The 20,749-nt window shown below is 46.8% G+C and overlaps 1 protein-coding gene across 2 annotated transcripts in view; it reads left to right on the plus strand.

Moving 5' to 3' along the window:
• Nucleotides 1-20,749, plus strand: part of LOC138566222 (uncharacterized) — a 109,803-nt gene that overhangs the window by 73,607 nt on the left and 15,447 nt on the right. The window contains exon 5 of one of the 2 annotated variants that reach the window (XM_069643282.1): nt 19,322-19,530. In XM_069643282.1, the coding sequence (XP_069499383.1) occupies nt 19,322-19,522 (201 nt within the window). In that variant the 3' untranslated portion in view covers nt 19,523-19,530. The remainder of the gene's footprint in view (nt 1-19,321; nt 19,531-20,749) is intronic. The other variant, XM_069643281.1, reaches the window with a different exon arrangement.

The raw sequence follows: 20,749 nt of genomic DNA on the forward strand, positions 1-20,749 counted from the left end.
ACCCCAAACCATGCCAAAAGGGGCCCTGTGACACCTACTTGCTCCAGATGCGTCAAAAGAATGCCATGATCCACAGTGTTAAATGCTGTGGAGAGGTCCAGGAGAATAACCACTCAGACCATTCTGCGGTCCTGGAGAAGAGCTGGATCATCCAAAACCATCATACATAGCCACTCCTTACAAAAACACTTCTTCGTCTACAGGTACTCCTGGTAGAGCTTTCTTTTCTGGAAATGCTGGTATGAGTCCCACACATTTACAGAATGTATTCCTGGAGTGGAACACACTATTCCTTCATCAGTAAAAGATATCGTCATGTTCAGTTTCGTCATCAAGTCACGTCCTAATATGTTTACCAGCGTTTGTTTAGAATATAACAATGGCATACACATATCCTGTTCACCTACAGAAACCGGTAATTTGTCTGTAAATGGAACTACATTTGTTGCCCAGAAAATCCCTGCGTATTCATGACATCACCTGACATTGGATATTTTCCCTCACGGAGTCCACAAGAAATGCAAACATCTTGCCTCCCATCGTCACCTTGACCCTTAGTTCCTCTCTGGGGTCCGGTGTTACCGATAGCACTGAACACATCAAGTCCTTCTTTGGGCTGTCCTATTGTGGATATAAATTCATCCCCGTACCGGTGAAAGGATTTCCTCCCACCACAATCACATTCCCCGATTTGGGTGTAGCTACTTGCATGGCTCTCATATCCGTGGACCATTGTGATGTACCTGTCTGTTGCATTGGAATATAGTGTACTGGTGGCAGCGGTGCCTGTTGTGTCTGCATAGGCACTTGCTGTTGCTGCCCTTGTGGTGGCTGCATCTGCATTGTAACCTGTTGTATTTGACGTACTTGCGGTGCATATGTCTGAGTTTGCATGTGATCTTGGGCATAATATCCTTGTGAATCTATATTATACTGTTGAGCATATCCCATCCACCTCATGAAGATTGCCAATTCTGTTGCTGCATGCCTCCCCTACTTCTGCATACTAAATGCCCTAATTTACCGCAGCCCCAACATTACAGTGGCTGTCCGCAATTAAATGCTCCCCTTGCTTGAGGGTTTTGAAAACCATCTCGTCGTCCTCCCCAATACCCATTCCCTCTGCCTCTCAGCATAACATTATACCCATTCTGATCCATGACATATGCAGCATTATTGTGTTGTGGCAACTGCACTGTTTGTGCCATCGCTCCATCATTATGTGTCAATACCGCTCCTTCTATGGTATATTTTGATGATCTTTTCTGCACTAAATTCGCCTCTTCCTGTTTTCTACCCTATGCTTTCTTTTTATCCTTTTCCCTTAAGATTCTACAATAGTACACAATTGCCAATTGTATCTCTGGCCATGGCTTCGCTTCCATTCCTACCTGTTTCTTTAGTTGGCGTTAAATTCATGCTACTGTGTTCTCCGATGATCCATGCATTTCCAAGTTCCCTCTGTCCTGAATCTCCTGAATAAAGGCAATGGGGTTCTCAGCCTCCCATAGTTTCTTAGTCAGTATTCCCCAATATCTAGAGACCGCCCTACTCGACCTCAAAAACCAAATAGATGACACACGAGATCAAGGAAAACCTGTCCTGCTCCTTCTCCTTAATCGCTCTGTGGCTTTCGATCTTGTAGACATCTGCCATCACCTCACCTCCACAGCCAATTTCTCCCAAGAAGCTACCACATGGATCACCTCCTTCCTTCAAGGCAGGACCATGTAGGTCTTCTCTGACCTAGCCACTGCGTCACCCACCATCATGCTATGTGGTGTGCCCCAAGGCTCCTGCCTCTCCCCCACCCTCTATAACATCTTTACCCGCCCCTCTTCCTTATCCTTGACGCCATGGGCATCTCCTACACCAACTACGCTGACAACACTCAGATCCTACTCACATTAACAGGTGACGATGACACTGACTGCGCGACTCTCAGCAACATATATAACACAATCCAAATGTGGATGGCTGTCAACGGTCTCTGCCTTAACTCCGACAAAACTGAGCTCCTACTCGTAGGATCCCCTGACACCCTCAAGAAACTTGACGCCCAGTTTAGCCACTTCATCATAGACTCAATCAGAATTCTAGTACTGGACACAGTAAAAACGCTAGGCGTATATCTAGACTCCAACTTATCTATGACCAAGCAAGTAAACGCAATCGCCTCTTCTGCTGCCTACCATGCAAAACATCTCAATGCAGTCAGGCCCTTTCTGTCAAAAGACACATGCACCAACATAGCCAGAGCATTACTGGATCCCGGCTAGACTACTGTAATGTTCCCTTCCTAGGGATCTCCAACCTCGAGAAACTGCAAGTAATCCAAAATAGCGCCCTGCGTGCAGCACAAGGCATTGCCAAGAGAGAGCACATCACTGCTGCCAGAAAAGCTTCCCATTGGCTCCCCATAAAGGAAAGAATTATATTCAAAGCACTAACCATCACCCACAAGTGCGTCCACCTCTCTGCCCCAGCGTACCTATCTCAGAGAATCCACCCGGTCTCCTCCACAAGACCCACCAGGACACCGTATGCCAATATGCTCTCCGTACCTAGGGTCAAAAGAGCTAGAGCAGGTGGCGCCATCTTCCCCTACGTTTCCTCCCTACACTGGAACACCCTTCCCACCTCACTGCGAGCTGAACCTTCACTGACTGCCTTCCGCAAAGCCATGAAAACTACCCTGTTTGCCTAACTAACCCCATTTGCTCAAGCTCCCAGGGTTACCATGGATGCCCACTACTGTAACCAATACTCTATATCAAGATCCCTCTATGCATTTGTTGTATGATAGTCCCTACTGCTTGACACTGTACCCTGTCTTGCTGTAACCCAAGACATAACCTGTACTCATTGTAACTAAGGTTTCCTACAAGTAACAGCGCCACAATGCCCCTGGGCTGCCTGCGTGCTATACAAATGTAATAAATAAATAAATAAATAAATCCGATGTATCAGAATATTGTACTCTAAGTTATTGCCATACAGCTTCTCTACAATTACGAAATGGCACTCCATTGTGCACCATGATTTGTGCCGTGACTTTAGGGTACCCAGCTCTTTTTCACACGTCATCAACTCACTCCCCTATGATGGCTGATAATAGGCCTTTAATATAACCTATAGCTAAAGTCGCTCCTGATGTCCTTTTCTCTAGTTCAGAAATCAATTTTCCCACGCCTGAAGTTAAACTTGGGAGTGTACACTTTAAATTCTCTTTATCCATCTGGGGCCACGATATATATTGTGGTTGACCCCCCCGCCCCCACTTTCTCTAATAGAGGGAATTGCGACAATCTTAGTTTATAATCATACCCACCCACGCTCCTTGTTTTACAAGCAGCATTGTCCTAGCTGGTTTGTCTCCATCCTGGCAATGCCCTTAACCCCTACAGTGCCAAGACGAGATATCTCGTCCTTGGAATTGCATGTGCAGTGCCAAGGACGAGATAGCTTGTCCTTTTTGGCACCTTGTTTTGTCACAAAACTGTAATCCAACCCCCGAGCTATGTGAGGGGAAGGTTCCCCCTTACTGCCAGGGAGCTGGATTACCTTCACTTTCACGTCGGCATGCGTAAAGCACGTTGGCATGAAACTGAAAGTAAAATCACTGCAGCAGCCATTTTCGGTCTGCAGTGAAGAAAGAAGGTAAGAGCCCTTCTTTCTCCGCGTCGATCTCTGGCTGTATTTCAAGCCTGAGATCGAGGTGGGTATCGTTAGAAAGGGGTGATTCTCCCATTATGTGGCATTTCTGCTCACGGATTGGGCGCGGGGCGCGTGATCCGTGAGCAGCAATGTCACAGGATCAATACAGATCTGTTTGTGACGCAGGGGGTGGCGGGGCTGCTTACTAGGTAAGCGTCCCCCTTCCCCCATGGCCCCGAAGCATGGGGCCACAGCGCTGGAGACCACTGGGGACAGATGATCACTGCTCCCCTTCTAGCCCCCCCTGGGGGCAGATTTATGGCCCTAGGCAGGAGTACATGAGGTGGCCCCCCATCCAATTGGGGGGTGGGAGGGAGATCTACCAGGAATTAGTGTGCAGGCCCCCCAAAGGATGGGGCCTGCAGGTTAGGGCCCCCCTTGGGGGCAGATGGCTGATCATCTGCCCCCAGGGAAAGGGGCAAAAAAAATGAAAATAAGAAAAGGGAATTTTGGGTGGGATGGGGGGCACTAGCCACAGGGATATATTTTACAGAAATGGGGGGTGGCCCCCTCCCCCTCACCCCAAGGGGAAATGGGGCACCCCTTGTAGCCCTCCCTGGGGGCAGATATCTGCTGCTAGGAAGGGGCATCTGACTCTAGGGAGGGCTGCATGAGATGCCCCCCTCTTATCTGCCCCCAGGGAGGGCTGAATGAGATGCACCCCCTGCATTTGGTGTGGGGGGTAGAGGGTCACCCCCCAGTACATTAGAAAATTACCTGTCGGTTTAGGGTGCCCCTCAGCCCGCCCAAAAGTGAAGTGTACCTTTTTCCATTTTTTTTTTTTACGAAACTTGCCTTGGCGCAGAGGGGCACATTGGTGTATCAATCTGGCACCGGGGTGCCCAAACCTTACTGCCCCACCCACTGGGGGACCTGTCCCACCATTTTTGGGGGCTCTCTCTGCCTCCACCCTAAAAGGAGGGGGGGTGTACCTCCCACAGCCGTTTGTAGGAGGCCCAGGGAGGCCTGCATGAGGTTCCCCCGCCACGCATTTGGGGTGAGGCGGAGAGGGCTCCCAAAAATGGTGGGACAGGCCCCCCAGTGGGTGGGGCAGTAAGGTTTGGGCACCACGGGGCCAGATTGGCAGACCAATGTGCCCCTCTGCGCCAAGGCAAGTTTTGTAAACAAAGAAAAAAATGGAAAATGGTGGAACGCATTTTAGGGGGGGTCTGTGGAGCACCCCAAAGGGACGGGGAATTTTCTAATGGGACGGGGTGGTGACCCGGTCTCCCCCACCCGCAATGGAGTGGGTGCCATGTCATGCAGCCCTCCCTGGGACCAGATATCTGCACCCAGGAAGGGACGCCTGAGCCCAGGGAGGAGTGCAGGACAGCCCCCCCACTTATCTGCCCCCGGGGAGGGCTACATGAGATGTGCCACCCCTCAAATTGGGGTGGGGGTGGTGAGGTGCACCCCCCTTCACAATAGAAAATGACCTGGCAGTGTATGGGGACCCTCTTCCCCGGCTAAACGGCAGCGTGCCATTTTGAAGTATTTTCTTTGTTTACTAAACTTGCCTTGGCGCAGAGGGGCACATTGGTGTGACAAGCTGGCCCCAGGGTGCCCAAACCTTACTGCTCCACCCACTGGGGGACCTGTCCCACAATTTTTGGGGGCCCTCTCCTCCCCCACCCCAAATAGAGGGGGGGTGTACCTCACGCAGCCGTTTGTAGGAGGCCCAGGGAGGCCTGCATGAGGTGCCCCCGCCACCCATTTGGGGTGAGGAAATGTGCGGAAAATGCGTTTTTTTCCCCACATTTCAGACTTTGCGGGGGTGTCTGGGTAATAAATTCTGGGCCGATTTGCGCAAATCATACCTCTGTGGATTCCCAAGGGTGTCCTCTTTTTGGAAATGCATGGGGTTCCCTGTTTTCCTTGGTGGCTTGGACACCCGAGGCCCATATCTGTATGTTGTACTTGTCTGGAGAAAGTGTCAAATTCAGGTGTCGAAACAGACTTGGGGTTACCTGTGTTTTAGGCTTTCCCCTTGGCGCCCAGGTAGGTGCACCCACACATGTGAGGTAACCTTTTCATCGGCGACACCTGTGGGAACGCACAAAGGTATAACATTTGTTGTGTTTGTGTGGTTTTCATAACGTTTTGACCCATTTGCTGGTGCCCTTTGTCACACAACCCTTTCATTTCCCAAATGTGACCTACATTTAGTCGCTGCTTTATGCACCATACACTTTTGTAACCTGCACAAGTCACCTACCCTTGAAAAGGTCTGCCAGTGCTCTTTCAAAAAATGGATGCTTGCTGTTCCTCACCATATTGATTTTCCCGATTTATACATGCTAAGTGCGTCTGTTCAGGCCGTGAGCATAAAACTCCTGTGTACCATGGCTCAGTGTTTGGCTTGTGGTATTGCTTGTTTTGTAAAACACTACAAAAAATGTGTGCTTTCCTAACTGCAAGAGTCGGGGGAATGTAGCGGAGCATTGCTTTTCTCAAAATTCATAGAAGCCAGTTGGAATTTAGTTTTGCTCTTACCTGAGGTTTTCTGAAAATGAAGAGCTTTGTTTTGCCCCTATTGAAGCACATCCAGTTTTCTCTCATCCACACTACACTCAGGTCGTAGTTGTGTTCTAGGTTTGCTGTATCAGCATAATAATTTCTGGAGATTTCTAGGACCAACTGGGTATCGTCTGCGTAGTTGGTCAAAAAGACTGCTAATTCTCCTAGGAGACTACAGAGAGGTCTAGCGTATAGATTGAAAAGTACTGGGAAAATACAACCCCCCTGAGCTACACTGAAGGTATAAGGGTCAGGGGCTGCAGAGGCCTCTCTGCAGCTGACTCTAGACAGTCGCCCGGTCAGGAAGGAATGGACCCACTTCGATGTCTTGTTAGAGCAACGACCAGTAACTCTCAAGGTATGGAGTAGGCGCTTGTGGTTAACGAGATCAAATGCCACCGACAAGTCCAGTAGGACCAATAGTCCATCCTTCCCCCGGTCCATGATTCCCAGCACGTGTGTCTACAGGTCGATAAGGCTGTCTCGGTACTGTGGGCAGGTTTCGAAAGCCTGACTGTCTGGGATGTAGGGTACTAATGGACTTAGCAAATGTCTGATTCTGTTGTGTAGCCTCCTTGCCCAGTATTTTTAACAAGAGGTTGCAGTTGGTCATTGGTATAAAAAGTTGCTTGTGTCAGTGGGATCTAACCCAGGTGTCTTTTTTGTAGAGGGGTCACAGTGACATTTTTTATATTTTCTGCAACCACACAAGTGCGGAAGGAGGCATTGATAAATCTAAGAAGGGAGCAAAGATGTCCTTATTATCGAGGATCATTTTCGGGGGTAGAGCATAATCTGGACCAGCAAATGGGTGCATTGTACCCAGAATGTGCAGTAAGTCCGAAATGGATATTGTGTAAAAGTTAAACGCATGGGAGTCTATGTCAAAAAAGAAGTTGGGGGAGTTGAGTTACTCATGTCATGGGTTGTCGGATCTTTATTTATTTTTTCCCTGGCTTTAGATATTTTAGCGTCAAAATCTTGTTGAGCTTTGGTACAGTCATGATTCGTGGGTACAAATGCCACTGCTTGTGCTTTCGGTTTCTCTAAGAGTGTTAAAATTCCAAAGATCTTCTTAGCTTTGTTCTCTGCTTCCTCTATCTATTTATTAAAGAAGTTCTTTTTGGATTCGGTAATCGCTATATTGTATTTTGTAAGACCCCTCTAGAATTATCCATGCAGTCTTATTTTCAAGGGAGGGGCATTTTAGCCAAAATCTCTCCGCCTTTCTTGGGGCCTCTGGGACTTAAAGCAGAGAACCTGTTGAAGAGTAGGACACTAGGGTCAATGATGATAGTCTCTGTTATCCATGGATTCTGTTCATCACGTATAGAGTCTTTGTTTACTCCTGCGAAGTTACTGTACTTAAAATGGCAGCATCAACCATCACGCCGTGTGGATGGTGGACTTCAATAATATCGCATTTGTTCAGACCTGCAGACCCAACCACATTAGCCCGTAACACGAAATTCCATCCCCTCTCCTGCCCATCCCTTTCACCAATTTTGAAGACCTTTAATGGGTCCTCGACGTTCTTCATTAATCTACTTCCATCCGACTTGTTAATGGTCCGGCTGCTATTCGTCGGGAGTTTGTGAGCAGCATTTACAAATACAGTCATGGCATCCTCAATCCCTACTACACAATTTGAAGCTGGGTTCAAGGCATGGTTGGTTGTTTCAGTTGTAATTGTTTTATCTATAGTCCTCACTCCTCTCCTCCAACTACAGTTCAATCAGTCAGTAGCCTGAATTAGATCCTTACTTTCAGTTTGCAAAACATTGACATCCTTGATAGGACCAAACAGTCTCCAAAGCTTTTTTTGCCGGTCCTAGGGTGAAATGAAGGACATGGCTTTCTTTTTGGACATGATGCACGGTGCAAGGTACAAGAAAAAGTGCAAAGTGCATGTGCCAACTGGTATCAATATATGTATGCATATAAGAAAAATGGAACTCTGCAATATTGCAAAAAAAGTTACAAAATATCAAATTGTGAAACTAAAAAAAGACATTCAATAATTGGGCCGATAAGTCAATCATAAAATGCCAAGATTACAATAAAAGTGCCACTCAGGCACATTACCAGTCATAAAAGAGACTATAAAAGAGCGCGCCAAGTGATAGATTGCTAAAATCTATTAATCAATTACAAGACGTGTGGCAACACGGGCGCATTGCCAATAGGCTGATCAAACATCCAGGATCAATATTACAAACATAACGGGGCTTCAAACAGGGGGTTTCAGAGGACGCCCGACTGACTTGGGAGGCACCCAAAGTCTGTCACCTCCCCCATATAACCCTCCTCCATTTGTTCCCCTACTTTGCTGTTCTTATGACAGATCTTATATCTCAGTAGAGGTGGCAATGGAAGGGAGGTGCCGGTAGATGGGATATGGTGAGGTTCAGTACAATTTAGCCAGCTTTCAATCAGTCCATTTATATTAAATCCTTAGGTGAGAGGCTCGTCAAGATCAGTAGGCCTCCTAGCCCCCTGTAGTTTCTCCACACTTGCCTTGCTACAGTTAAGTGGGTATTCTGGTAGGCGCCGGGTGTGCGCTAGTTTGGCTCTTTCCAAGGAGAAAGAAATCTCACGAAGAACACTACGCGGTCACAGCAACGTGCAACTGACACATTTCAATACATATTTTGGAAAACAGGAGGAGAGAGTCCTTAATCCACCTGCTAGACCGCGGACACCGTGCAGGCTGTGGACACCCCGCTTCCTTGTCTCCCGCGGGCTTCGCCCTCACGGGTGAGTGATGCAGGGTTTAAGCACAGGTGAGTTGGTGGGCGGAGTCCGCTCTTGGCAACAGCTCCTTTCCGAATAAGCAAGAAAGACACCCAGCAGGCTACAGACACCCAGCAGGCTACAGACACCCAGCAGGCTACAGACACCCTGCACCCTTGTCTCCCGGGGGCGTTTAACACTGCACACAGCATTTTACAATGCAGTGCAATGGGGATACTTATGTATCACCCTAGCTTTTGACACTTGGTATTGGGCAGCAGATACATTTTTACAATGTTTGCATTATTTTGAGTGTCTCCATTGTGTTAACCGTATCTGGATACTAAACGTGGCTGCTGCTCTAAAATGGCTGTGCAATGAGATTGTTGCTTGTTCTTTGGCCATATTGTATTTTTTCCTTCTTCCTGCCTTGCCCGGTCAGGAAATCCCATATAAGGCCAATTACTTGTCTGGGAAAGCTAGAGCTTTTGCGCAACAGTTTTGTTTGTTTGTTTGTTTGTTTGTTTATTATTTGTAATGCGCGATCGTACCCGAGGGTATCAGGGCGCAACATTTTCAGGAATATGCGAAGCTTAGTTACAATAGTCATAGAATGTACAGAAAGGCACACCAAAGTTAAATACAAGTCAACAAAGATTTACATAAATGAAATATACATATAGGCCAGTATGCACGTGGTTACAGTCTGTGCGGGTTGCATGAGTATCTTAGACAGCTTACGTTTTCAACCAAGAAACTACCTTAGATCGGAAATTCTGGTAGGGTAGGTCTGCTCTGAGATTTGGTGGCAATGAGTTCCACAGTTTGGCTGCTTTCACTGGGAAGCTATTGCCCCCTATGGTGGCTCGTTTGAAGTTGGGGACTGTGAGGCAGTCTTTATAGGCAGTTCTGGTGGGTCTCAGGGAGGGTTGTCTGTGGAATCTATTTATAAGGTAAGTAGGGGCAGCATTATTTAAGGATTTGTGGGTGAGTGATGCAGTTTTTAAGAGAATTTTGTCGTTGATGGATAGCCAGTTGTTCTGTTCGCTGAGTCCTGAGATGTGCTCTCTTATGGAGATGCCCAAGGCCGCTCTGAGGGCATTATTCTGGAGAGTTTGTAGTTTGCTAGTGGTAGCCTTTGATGATCCGAGATAAAGGGCATTGCAGTAGTCAAGGCGGGATAGAATAAGGGCTCTAGCGAGGGTAAGGCAGTTAGTGTCAGACAGAAATGGTTTCGCTGTGCGGATTAATTTACATGTATATGCCGTGGAAGAGGCCAAGGAGCTCACCTGTCTTCTGAAGGAAAAGTTAGAGTCCAGGTAATAGCCCAGAGTTTTGACCTCATGTCCAACCTTAATGTTGTTCCCATCGATCATGAAAGAGTTATAGGTAGGGCCAAGTTTCTTTAGACTGGATGTGGTGCCTAGAATGATGAGTTCAGTTTTATCATCATTCAGGCATAGTCCATGTAGGGCCATCCATGCCTGGATGATGATGTACACTCTATTTAGCAAGGCCAAATCCTTTCCATAATCTCCAGAAAGCGGAAGGAGGATCTGGGTATCATCTGCGTAGTTAGTGTAGGTGATACCGAGATGATCCAGATCATCGAAAAGGGGCTTGGTAAATGTGTTGTATAAGGTGGGGGAGACACAAGAACCTTGTGGGACACCACAAGTGATGGGTATGGGGTCTGCCGCCGCTGTAGGTGAGAAGACCCTCATGGTTCTATCATTAAGAAAAGAGGTAATCCAGGTGATAGCCTCGGCCGAGAAGTGAGCTGAGGTGTGGAGGTGTGTGCATAGGACAGAGTGATCAACCAAATCGAAGGCTGCAGACAGGTCGAGGAGGAGAAGTAGGGCAGCTTGGCCATTGTCTCTGAGCATATCGATCTGAGCCTTCAAGTCAATGAGGGCAGTTTCAGTTCCATGTTGAGGGCGGAACCCTGATTGTCTGGAACCCAGTAGACGGTGTTCTTCCAAGTGCTTCTGAATTTGTACATAAGCAACCTTGTCCAGGATTTTTAGTAGGAAGGGAACAGTCGTTATGGGTCTATAGTTTGTAGGCGTGGCTGGGTTGAGTGTGGGTTTTTTTAATAGTGGAAGTACCCAGGATTGTTTCAGGTTAGTGGGGATAGAGCATGAGGTGAAGGAGGCATTAATCAGTTTTGTGATGAAGGGAGAGAGGTCACGGGCAGCATCTTTAATGAGCTGTGCTGGGCATGGGTCTCCCTGACAGTTGGACGGTTTCAGAGACAGGATGATTTTTTCTACTTCGAGAATCGTGACTTTGGAGAAGTTAAAGCGAGGGAGATCTGTGTGTGTGGGCGTGTCTGGTGTTTTGGAGGGAAGAGAGCCGTTGAGGGACACTTTTTTGCAGGCTATTTTGCTTTGGAGGGTCGCAATTTTGTTGGCTAGGGCACTTTGAATTTCAGAGCACCAGTTTTTATCTTTAGTGCAAGTGTCGAGAGGTACTATAGGGGTTTCAACTTCTTTAAGGATGGAGAAGAGTTCCTTCATGTTTGATTTTGCTTGGGATATGCGAGAGTCAAAGGAGGTTCGTTTAGCCAGGTAGATTTCTTTTTTGTAGAGTGTGGCTAGTTTGGAGAGTTTAAGTTTATTCGCATCTGAGGGGGATTTTTTCCAAGTGGCCTCACAATTCCTTTTTTGCTGCCTTAAGTTTTTAAGGAATGGGGTGTACCATTTGTTTAGATGCGTCTTTGGTTTGCTAGGTCTCAGTTTGAGGGGGGCAATTAGGTCCAACGAGGTGGCCATGGTCTTGTTATATTCTTCAACTAAGGTCTCAGGTTCTAGGTTGTCTGGGAGTGAGTTGAGGGTAGGGAGTAAGTACGGTAAAAGTCTTTCAGCTGTCATATTCTTCTTATTTCTTGTGAGGGTGGGCGGGGCCCTGATAGTGGGTGGGGGAGGGGGTCTGTCAGTAGAGAGCAGGAATGAGACCAGGTGGTGGTCAGTCCAGGCTAGGGGTGATATGTTAGTAATGTTCGCTAGGCAGTTGTGATCGGCCACCCAATCGAGTGTTCTGCCTTTGTCATGTGTAGGTGCCTTGCTTCTTTGTGTGTGTGTGTGTGTGTGTGTGTGACTCAGAAAGTGGGTGGGTCTGTCTGGTCCCACTTCACATATGTGGTGCCTGAATTACAGGGTGTGTGTCATGAGTGAAACCACTAGTTGTCCCTGACTGGACAACTGCTGGCTGTTTGGTGCAGATCCTTACCAGTGGTGGGCGGGCTTGGACTTGCGTCCTGGCTGGGATTTGATAAGAAGAGGACACCTGCAGCCATTTCTGGAGATCAGCAGTGGAGCCAAGAATCCCTTGTAGAAGAACAGCCGACTGAAGACCCGAGGAAGACTCCTGAAGAGGCCCAGCATCTCTTCCTGCGTCTATTGGACTTCCTGATCTGCGATGGCCCTGTGAGGTGCTTTAACCCCTGGACTAGTGGGATCAACTAGTCTCGATGCCTTCTCGAGGATCCAGCCACCCTGAGCCTTGAAGTGTCCCCCGACCACCCAATGCACTGACTAGCTATTTAGTGGCTACCTCGCCAGAAGCATTGCCGTTCTGCATTTACAACCAGATCTTCGGGGGTTGCCAGATTGTGGCATAAGTTGCCTTCCTGACAAATTTCAGCTCCCAACCATGTTCTGGAAGGACTTCTTCAGCGGTGTCTAGAAGGACACCTGCCGTCCTCTTTGCATAGTGGCTGTGCTGGAACTCGCATTCCCTCGTCTTGTGAGTTGTCCGTCGCCAAGGGTTGCACTGTGCTCCTGGACCCGTCCTTAAGAACCTTTGCACCCACAGCTCCTGGGCACCTTCCATTAGAAAAAACAGCAGGAGAACCAACCTCGATTGTACCCAAGTCGACCCACCCAGTCTTCTGGGAAAATTGGAGTCAAGTGGGTAAGTAAATGAAAAACATTTTTTTATTTGCTTATTTTAATCCGGTTGCATACATGAAACCAATGCAGGCACAAATAAAACATGAATGAACACAGTTCCTGTTAGCTGAGACTAAGCCAGCATAGTCAGGACCCCTTGCTATACTCTCCCCCCACCTCCTCCGTTTCCTGATCAACTCTCCACTTGGTCCAATGGGGCAGGTACATCTGCAAGCTCCGTGCTGCCCAAATGTAGGGCCCATCTGGCTGATTGGGGTTTGTGGGTCATCACCAGGAAGTTCAGGTCATAGTCTAGTAGTGGGGCCCAAATGTCTGTAAATCGAACTAGAAGGCCTGCTTTGGCTGCCGTGATTTTTTCTGCAACTAAAATGTTCCACAGTTTAATTCACCAGAGCGTCAATGAGGGGCCATCAGGCGTCTTCCAAGTACGGGCTATGGTATGCTTCCCGGCCAGGAGAAGTTGTGTAAGGAGTTTAGCTGTTCTCCCCGATCTTGGGTAGGCCCCTGGTGCTGGAGCTCCTAGCAGGATGGTTTCTGGCTCCATGGGGATCTCTACCTGGGTAATATCTTTTATGGTAGAGATGCATTGTGCCCAGAATGATTTCATGGTTGTGCATGACCACCACATGTGCAAGTAAGACCCCAGCTGGCCACATTGGCACCAGCATTGTGGATCGAGGGACCGGTTAAAGTGATGCAGGCATAGCGGGGGGTAATACCACCTCAAAAGAAGTTTGTAGGCGCATTACCGATTAGTGATGCACGTTTGGTCTTCCAAGGGATGCCCTAACTCTGTCTCCCATTGTGCCACGTATGGGGCTCTAGTCGTAAGTGTTTCTTCCTGCAGTCATTTGTAAAGCGAGGACATTTTCCACCGAGGCCGCAACTCCTTTAGTGTAAGCTCAAGAGGGCTAGGGATGCGTGTAGCTGCTTTACGGATTTGGGAGTGGGAGCACCAATGTCTAAGTTGCGCGTAAGTCAACCTGGCTGCTTCTGCTAGTTGGAAGGTTACTTTGCATTGTTCAAAAGAGCGAGGCTGGCAACCCTCGAAAAGCCGGCCCAGGGATTCCAACCCCCCTGCCATCCAGTTTATAAAGTTCAGTGGTTGGGATCCAGGAGATAATTCAGGGTTATGGCAAATGCTGGAGGAGGGGCCACCCCCGATGGATACCCTTATGTTTTAATGCCCAGTCCCACGATTTAACAGTATGTTTAGTGGAGGCTTGTCTCCCACTGTCCTCCATAGGGTAACATTTGTACCCTTCCAGTCCACTGCTTTTTGGTCGCTGCATGCACCTGGGCAGTGAAACCTGAAAGACAGACACATCTTTACTAACCAGTAACTTCGTTGCATCTCTTCTCTTGAACATTCACCAACACAAGTACTTTGCCTGCATCTGATACATTCTTGGGAGAGGCATTGTGGCTTTGGGCACAAGTCCCCACTCTTCATAGGGATTGGACTTCTGAAGCTAGGGCATGTTTCTTGTGACTTGGGTCCATCTTACTGCTCGCTTACTTACTACTTACCTTATTTTATTAACTTAAGTCATTGAACGCATTTTAGAACCTATGGTGACTGCATGCATGGTTATTATTGAGTGTTGTGCAATAGTATAACCTGCTTGATTCATTTTTTGGGTGTGTTTTTTAAGGCCCAGAATAAATATTGTAATTGTATACATTATTGTCTAAATTAAATTATTGCATGCTTGACTGTGTGGACTCATTGTGGACCACTAACCCCTCTCACACTCTCCTGAGAAAAACCTGGACTGCTCTCTATGCATATCTTTGATTGGGCTTTGGCTAACCTCTCATAATTCCCCTTTTCACTATAACTAGGGTGGCCTCCTAAAATCTGTCCACTAGGCCAGATTCTCGAAATCCATCTCAACACCATCCCATGCACTTCTCCAGGGCCAGCTCATGCACCTTCCCATGGCCAACCCATGCACTACCTCATGGCCAGCCAATGTACCTTCCCATGGCCAACCCATGTACTTCCCCATGGTCAGCTCATGTACTTTCCCATAGCCAACCCATGTACTTTCCCATGGCCAACCCATGTACGTCCCCATGGCCAGCCCATGTACCATCCCATGATGCCCCATGGTCAGTCCATGGCCCTTCCCATGGCCAACCCATCTACTTCCCAATGAGCATCCTATGCTCTTCTTTATGGCAAACCTTTGTACTTTCCATAGACAAACTATGTACTTCCTCTTGGACAGCTCATGTTATGTTCCTTATATTGCCAACCCATGTACTTCTCCATGGATAGCCCAAGTACTTTTCAATTACCTATCCAGGCACTGCTCCATGTCCAGCCCCTGTACTTCTGCACGGGCAACCAATTGGCCCCTGGCAACATAATGGAAACACCTTTGATGTCCTAAAATCGTAGTATGACACTACGTTGGTGGAATAGCATGAGACTAAGTTAACAGATAACTTGCTCTCAAACCTTCAAAAATAGTGTAAATGCGTATTGGACTCCATTAACAGTAGTTGCCACAAGTGATGAAATCAAAATCAAACGATTCATCTACGGGTGTCAAACTTTGAAATCAATTTCAGGTGGGGTTTGTTATGTTATATTATGTTATGTGTCTTGTATCCCGCACTGCTGCCACTTGCGTGGTCACCTGGCACACTGGCGGTTCTGCAATGGAAGGAGGGCTGGGGGGCTTGTTAGTGGGATTGACAGGGAGAAGATCAAGCGAGCTTTGATGTGCTGTTGGCAGTTTCAGATTGGAGAACCGGTCACTGAGCGTTGGCGCGTTTTTGGTTGGTAGCTGTCATGTGGTGTTGAGGTATGATTGTTCATGGGTGCTTTGTGTGTACTTGTGTTTGGTTTAATGTTCGGATTGCCACAAAGGGTATATATATCACACGCTGTAAAAAATAATTCATTATTGAATTTCTAGTTATTTTAAGAAAGACAACTTGCATTAGCCATGATGTCACGTCTGGTATCCCAAAGCTCAATGACGACTGTTACGTGAAGTTATGAACTAGGGTAATGATTTACAAAAGATAATTGTAAGCCTTTATTAATTAGGTTTGAAAGATATTAATGACATACAAAATAAAACACAATTAGTGACTGAAAAAGGGGGAGGGGAAAATAAAACTTCAGTTCACTCAGAGCAAGAACAGTTGTTCAATACAATAAGACCAAATGTTCAACACAGAAAGTGCCATACGAACAATTATTCAAGGCACAAAGTAAAAAAGAAAAGGAAACAAGTCTTAAATGTATTCAACAATTTTGCTAATCCATACAGGTGTGACTGTTCTCATCAAGGAATATTGTTAAAACCTCTATTGGACATGGTACATAAATATCCATGTACTAGTCTCATGTTGGGATTGTGCAGTGTGTGCAGTTTGTGGTGCAGTAGAGGTAGGACTGTGTTTAGTTTAGAGTTTGAGGCTGAGTAGGCAGAGTAGTGAGTTTTTAGTATGGTTATTTGCGTGCAACACATTTCCTGCCCCAACAAAATCCTTCCAAGTTCGACACTTTTCCTACCCCCAAAGGTCTATCTAAGTGCAACACATTTCCTACCCCCAAACTACATATAGGTGTAAAACATTGCTTACCTCAAAATGCATCTAAGTGTAACACATTTCCTACCCCCAAGCTACAGCCAAGTGCAACACACAGATAACTCCCAATAAATCTATTGGGCTATGTAGGGGGATTGGTGCCAACCAATGATTTATTTGGCTGATCCTCCCTAATTGGTCATTTCATTATTTAGTGTAATGCTTTTAAGTTGAAATAATAACCAAAAAGATATTATTATTTTCAGTGTTATTATTATAATGAATAATACTAATACTAATAGTAACTAGCTGTTCCCAGCACACCATATGCAAATCTAGTGCTCTCTCCCTCTCTCTAACTCTCTCTTTCTCTCTCTAACTCTCTCTAACTATTTCTCCCTCTCTCTCATGCTCTCACCCTCTCTACATTGCTCGCTCTCTCTCTCTCTCTCTCTCTCTCTCTCTCTCTGCCTCTCTCTTTCTCTCTGTGCTTTCTCTGTCTCCCCATCTCTTTCCCATGCTCTCTCCCTCTCTCATGCTCTCTCTCACTCTCTCCCTCTCTCTATTCCTCTCTCTTTCTCTCTGTGCTCTCTCTATCTCCCCCTCTCTCATGCTCTCTCCCTCTCTCCATCACTCTCTCTCGCTCTCTCTTTCTCTGCCTCTCTCTTTCTCTCTGTGCTCTCTCTTTCTCATGCTCTCTCCATCTCTCTCTCTCTATTCTCTCTCTCTGCCTCTATCTTTCTCTCTGTTTTCTCTCTGTCTCCCCCCTCTCTCTCTCACGCTCTCTCCTTCTCTCCATCACTCTTTCTCACTCTCTTTCTCTGCCCCTCTCTTTCCCTAACTCTTTCTAATTCTTTCTCCCTCTCTAACATACTCTCGCCCTCTCTACATTGCTCGCTCTCTCTCTCCCTCTCTCTCTCTGCCTCTCTCTTTCTCTCTGTGCTCTCTCTGTCACCCTCTCTCTCTCATGCTCTTTCCATCTCTTCATCACTCTCTCTCGCTCTCACTCTCTCTCTCTCTGTATGTCTCTCTCTCTTTCTCTATGTGCTTCCCCTGTATCTATCTCGCTCTTTCTTTCTCTGTCTCACTCCATTTCTCTGTCTCACTCTCCAAGTCTGTGTTTGCTTGAACTGCCCCAACCTTTGCTGCTGAAAGCAATGTGATCATAAAAAGAACACTGACATCATTATGAGGGGTGGGGGTCGGGGGGGCTGCTGTATTTTATTGGTTAAAAGTAGCATGAGGGCAGCAGCGACAAACGCATCTCCAAGGTGGGGAAAAGCCTCGCACTTGGAGACCGACATTGTCCTTGTGTGTCTCTTGCAGGAAGTTCACATCACACTGAAGACCCCGAGGGTTCATTGGTTGTATGGGAGGAAGTGAGAAGGATGCAGAGACCCTCTGTGGTATATTCTGGAATTCATAACCCTTCTAAAGAACAAGAGGACAGGCTACCTGATCTACAACTGAATTTCTTATTTTCCCATGTTGTTAACTATTAGTGGTTATTACACCCACTAATCAGTTGCAGCACTCAAAGTTAAACACTGCATTGCAACGCGCTCGCCTTGGAAGCAAGACGACACGGAGCAACACAGGTTCGATCCCCGGGTCTGCGCTTAGAAACTTCTGTGCATGAGGCGCGTTATAAATAACCAATTACAATTAGAATTGTTAATAATAGAAGGAACAGACCATTCGTTTTAATCTGAGTGTAATCCTTACCAAGAAGGAAGAATATTTTGAGAGACTAAATTGCATGGATTTTCAACAAAATATCTAATGAAACAGGGAGATTATTTAATGGTTCAAGAGTTGTAAACTGGCTTTTTTGACAGCGTCCGCTTCTACTGATCACTCACAACATATATTGTTGTAGTCAAATGTTATATTTCTCTTATTTTGCAAAGCACACCTAAAATAACCATATACATTATTTACTGATAGGTTATAATTCCCTGATGGACAGTCTGCCACAGGTGTGTTGTAGTCATACAACATACCTCTATGAGAAAGGTTAAGGGGACAAATAGCAGCAACGAGAGTTCCTGGATGCTTTGCATAACATTAAAGAACAGTTTGATAACATAAGAATGACAACAGATCTTTTTATTTAACAAATAGGTCTGGGACAAAAGGGTTGTATGCTTGAATCACCAAGTACACAATTCACACTGCCCTTGGGGCTCATTTCATTTTTCAGATTGCCACCCTAACTTTAAGGTGTTCGTAACCATTTATAACAATTCAGACAGCCCTAGGCTTGGGATGTGAGGATAAAAAGGTTGCAGCATGTGCTTCCTGTGTCAGGAGATAGTGATTGCTCTGTCTGCAATGTTTTAGGAGAAGAGGGGCTGAGAGTGGATCTGTGTCTCAAGGTATGAGTGCTTGTGTATATGGGGCTGTGTGCATGTCCCGTCCTCAATGCACAGACATCCTTAAAGAATTATGTAAAGGAGAATATTACTATTAGATTTTTCCGTAGTGCTTCATTCTGTATTCATGCAGCTTTTAGGCACTTAAGCCTTTTTACATGTGTCAAGTTGGAGAACCAGGTATCAGACCCACCTTCTCAAAGCCCTCCTCTATACACTGCCCACACGCTTCTAACTTGCCTTGGACTCCTGAAGATGTTGTTATGTTATGTTAAAGGTACTTATATAGCGCACCATCACCAACGGAATTGGTCCCCAGGCGCTACACTTAACCGGTCAGCATCACTTGCATGCAGGGCCAATTGTCCTTTAGCCCTTATAAAGTCGAAGCCGAATAATTTCAGATTGGCATATCACACTAATAGTCTAGGCATCGGAAGTCAGAACGTCCAAGGAGATCATAAGTGACACCGTTTCTTCTTATATTTCGTCTCTGGCACTGGTTGCGAGCAGGGCCCTCGCCTGGAGCAGCTCGGCTACGCCCAGCAGATGGAGAGGTCCAACGAAAGGAGGTATCGCTTGCACCTGATTCGACGAACCGCTGAGCTCCATCAGGACAGGACCACTCTCCTGATAGCCAACAACACCAGCCCTGACCTCTACGACCTCTGTGTGGCTGATGAGCCAGCCAGGTACTTCCTTCCAGCACCCTGAAGGCGACTGTAAGTAGACGAGTGCCAGCTGTGAGCAGTGAGTAGAGTGGTACGCACTGTGCATGCATCCCACAGAAAACCAATATCCTGATGAAGGGGAAAAGTGTGACCAAAAGGAGAAGATTGTATTAAGTGTGACACTGGTATCCAGTTTCTTAGGGGCGAAATAAAGGTTAAACAGGTGTAAGATGAGAGATGAAGGGCGATAGTTCCACAATGAGTCAGTGGGAGGAAGGGGAATAGGGCCAGACAGGGTAGAAAAGGTCTTTGCTGGGGCAAAAGGTAAGTGGTGGAACAGTGGGGCAGTTTTGATGATCCTGTGAACAGGTCGGTTGCTCAGAAGCAGTTTCCTGGCGCTTGTAAAGCACTGTCGTCAAACACCTACATACACCTTGAGAAGCTCAGGGTGTAGTTCAGTTGCACGTGACCACATAATCAAAATGTGATGCGGCGTATTTATTTATTTATTACTTTATTTTTACATTCATAAGGCGCACTAAGCCCAAGGGCATCCAGGCACTGTTACAGTTCAGGTTACACCAGCAAGGTCATGATCACCGGATGCAGATAACGCGAGAGCAACTCCGCTGCCGCCCTCCAAGAAGAGCCGCGTTTTCAGACGTTTCCGGAATGCCCAATAGGATTGCTCTGCTGTCAGGTTATGAGGGAGGGAGGGCGTTCCAAATATTAGACACCATAACTGGGAAGCTAGAACCCCCAACTCTGGATAGCCTGAATTTGGGCGCGAGCAGGCAGTGGGTGTTTGCCGTTCTTGTTGGTCTCATCGATTGGGCTTGGATAGGTAGGGTGGAGCCGAGTTGGAAAGGCATTTGTGGGTGATCGCCAGTGTGCAACTTACAAATGCATAATACAGGGACTGTGTTGCCATGAGAAGTGGGGTGAACCTCCTGCCCCGTGACCCCCTTTCTCCTGAACCTGTCTCTGTAAGTGGGAAGGGAATATAGCCCAATGACCTTCACCTCACTCCACTTGACCAGTTTACCACCCCGTTGCCCTGACTATACCACGCTCCAAATCCGCACTGCCTCTCCACATGCATGCAGCAGCGTTCAGAGTGGGAGTGGCCACTAACAGATCTAACAATGAACTTTCTTAACCCCTTAAGTGCCAGGCTATTATGCATGTCTATGCAAAATGGACGAGCATACTCGTCTACAACAATGTATTATCCAGGCAAACAGAATGCAGCTTGTTATTTTTCAGAAAA

This window comes from Ambystoma mexicanum, chromosome 2p, assembly GCF_040938575.1.
Source record: "Ambystoma mexicanum isolate Mex_15411 chromosome 2p, UKY_AmexF1_1, whole genome shotgun sequence".
In the NCBI taxonomy this organism is placed as follows: Eukaryota; Metazoa; Chordata; class Amphibia; order Caudata; family Ambystomatidae; genus Ambystoma; species Ambystoma mexicanum.